Raw genomic sequence first — 2,997 nt, 5'->3', positions numbered from 1 at the left:
CTACTATTACTATCTTGTTCCCTGCAATAATCATTTACTCAAACTCACTTTTATGAGATGAAAAAAAAAAAAAGAAAATCGGCCAAACATATCGGCCAAAAAAACTGGCATCATATATCGGCTGCCCTGATTTCTAAATATCGGCATCGGCCAGTGAAAATCCCATATCGGTTGACCTCTATTTCGTAGTTCCAAACAAAGCTCTAGCCAAAGCAGCAGCAGCAAAAAAAAAAACACACTTGGCTAAATATATTACCGTTGTTCACAAAATCCAAGAAAATATCGAGAAAAATCTCATTTTTTGTCAGTGTCACATATCTTTAACAACCCAGTCCAATCCTCTTAGCAGCTTATTCTTTGTAAAAAAAAAAAAAAAGAAAAAAAGTTAACATCAAATTTTTTTTTTTTTTTAACATTGTACGTTTTGGTTTAATGTTACTAGTTTTTAATCATACAGTTTGCTGTTATTATAGCAGGCTTTCTGCGGTTCTTAAAAGACCTTAAAAGTTAATTTGCCTAAAGATTTCATTAATTTAATATAATTTGTTTTCTGAGAAATTAAACAAAATGAAGTGAGTTTATGCTTAAAACAAGAACAAACATCAGTCAGTGGAGGATGAAAGCTTGTTTTTGCATTGAGTTAAATGTTTTTTTGAGACCTTGGGCAGACATCAGCACTTGTTTCAATCATAAACAATAATTTTGTTCAATTTCTTCTTTTTTTGTAAAATAAGTTAAATCTGTTGGAAACCGTTTATTTTAAAACATGAACTGTTGCTAATACTGATGTATTGTGTTCCATTCGATTTATTCCCTGAATGTTCTTTGCATGGTCTTAAAAAGTCTTAAATCTTTACCTGCAGAAACCCTGTATAATAAATAGATCTAATAAGGGTGTAATAATGGCACATTCAAATAAATGACTCCAATTCAAATGTTAGCACCAGTATGCATCTTAGAGACTGTCTGACCAGTTTCCGTGTCTCTCCTCGCAGGCGTCTCGACGCGGGAGGCGCGCGGCAGACTCGGCGGACCTGATGTTGACGAACATGAACGAGTCCGTCAGCGTGCTGGACATCATCGCCATCCACTGCCCCAAATACCGAGACCGGCCGCAGATCGCACGTGTGATCCAGAGGAACAGCGACGGTTACAGCATCCACTGGATGGCGGGCTCATACTCCAGCTCCTGGACCGAGGCCAAGCGGCGTGACGGACGCAAGCTGGTGCCTTGGCTGGACACCATCAGAGAGACTGACATCATCTACAAAAAAATCACACTCACCAGTGGCAACAAGCTCAACCACAAAGTGGCGCAGACTCTACGGTCACTCTACGCTGCCAAGGACAGGAACTCCAGCTAATAATACGTAAACGCACGCACGCACGCACATACCTCCCATCTCGGATCCTCTCAGCCTAATGCAACACACACAGACACACACTCACCGTCTCTCCATATACCAACATGCCTATCAGCCAAACATCCCCTGGGTCAGCCAAACACAAGTGGTTATTCTACACTACAAGCTCTTTCACTCTCTGATGCACTCTGGGTCTGGCGGTGACGTTTGACCCTCTGCGCCAGAGTGCATCGTCATATCACAGGAATAAAATGTTTGGAGAAACATTGTATGGGTGCTCCTTCGCTGTTGTGCAGCAGATTTCTGGTTGTTTGATTTCTACTCCCAGTGTATCATAGTTTAACATAAAAATATTGTTTATATCTATAAAAGAAACTTAAATATATACTGAATGTTGAAAGAACACATAGTTTGTTGATGTTTTTACTTTATTTTTTTCTATTTTCCTTTCGGATTTCTTAGCGTCAAGCGGCTTTCTATAGCTTAGCTCCTTCTTAACTGGCTGATGATGATGATTCTCTCTGTTGAGCGGTTTGTCCATTTTGTATGATAGCACCGTGTGGCTGTAATTTATTGTGTATAGCATGCAGTGTCTGTGAGGAGGGCTGTGTCGAAGGAGATTTGCGATTACAGGTCGCCCTGCTCAGCGTAAAGGGACCCACATGCCTCTGATGGAACAAATACTGCAATAAATTTTCTACTTCTCTTACTTGCAAGAGTCATCCTGTCTGTTTGCAAATCTTGTTCTGTTGTCTTTTTGTTTATTGCATTTTTTGCCATGCACGCTTCCTTTATTGACAGGTATAGTGAAGAGAGGACAAGAAATTACGTGGAGAAATGCGTCCAGGGTAAAGGTGCCCCAAGTCATTTTTTCTAGTATAAGAAATTAATATAAAGTCACACATTATTTGAATGTGTCCTTGTTACAGAAATATTAGGTTTACACTGAGGAAAAAAAAAATATATATATATATATTATATTGTTGAATTTAGAGTAGCATACTATTTCTATCATATCTTTGCATGGTGGAAATAGTAAGAATACTACAAAAGTATGCTTTTCAGCCTTTGTTTATTTCCAACTGTACGAGACTAGATTTGAATTAAACATGCATTTAATATAGTGTCATGTGACAGTACTGTAGCATACTAGTTTAAAAAGTTTGTTGTATACCTAGTGTGTCACTCACTTTGAGTAAACAATTAAAGAGTACTAGGCACTATTAAGGTGTATATACTGCATAGTATTTAGTTACTTAATATTGTCAGTATGTAGTTCATATTCTATAAACAGTATGCACATTGTCAGTATGGACAAAATACTGCAAAGTGTTCAGTGTATAAGCACACTGTGCTACGTACTGTATCCAGGGTTCCCACGCTTCTTGAAAGTACTTGAATTCAAGGCCTGAAAAGTACTTGAAAACAAACAGGTCCTTGAAAGTGCTTGAATTAAATTTGAAATACATTTTGTTTATGCAGGGATTAAAGCTTTCCGTCGCTACGACGGATTTCCGTCAATTGGAAAAAAAAATGAGGGGAAAAGAAACATGTAGCGCATTGTTGTTATTGTTCTGCCGGCACACCAAAAATCATTCCCGCCACGGCTGCAGCTTCTCGGTGACTACATAGT

General features: G+C 38.5%; 1 protein-coding gene across 1 annotated transcript in view; it reads left to right on the top strand.

The window, feature by feature from the left end:
* LOC107704848 (nipped-B-like protein A) overlaps nucleotides 1-2,075 on the top strand; it is a 49,023-nt gene extending 46,948 nt beyond the window's left edge. The window contains exon 45 of the mRNA XM_016507874.1: nucleotides 996-2,075. Coding sequence (XP_016363360.1) covers nucleotides 996-1,364 — 369 coding nt within the window. The 3' untranslated portion in view covers nucleotides 1,365-2,075. The remainder of the gene's footprint in view (nucleotides 1-995) is intronic.
* Nucleotides 2,076-2,997: the final 922 nt, after the last annotated feature.

Source organism: Sinocyclocheilus anshuiensis, unplaced genomic scaffold, assembly GCF_001515605.1.
Source record: "Sinocyclocheilus anshuiensis isolate Anshui unplaced genomic scaffold, SAMN03320099.WGS_v1.1 scaffold117, whole genome shotgun sequence".
Taxonomy (NCBI): Eukaryota; Metazoa; Chordata; class Actinopteri; order Cypriniformes; family Cyprinidae; genus Sinocyclocheilus; species Sinocyclocheilus anshuiensis.
The sequence above is the reverse complement of the archived record's forward strand: the minus strand, read 5'-3'. Positions and strand labels throughout refer to the sequence as shown.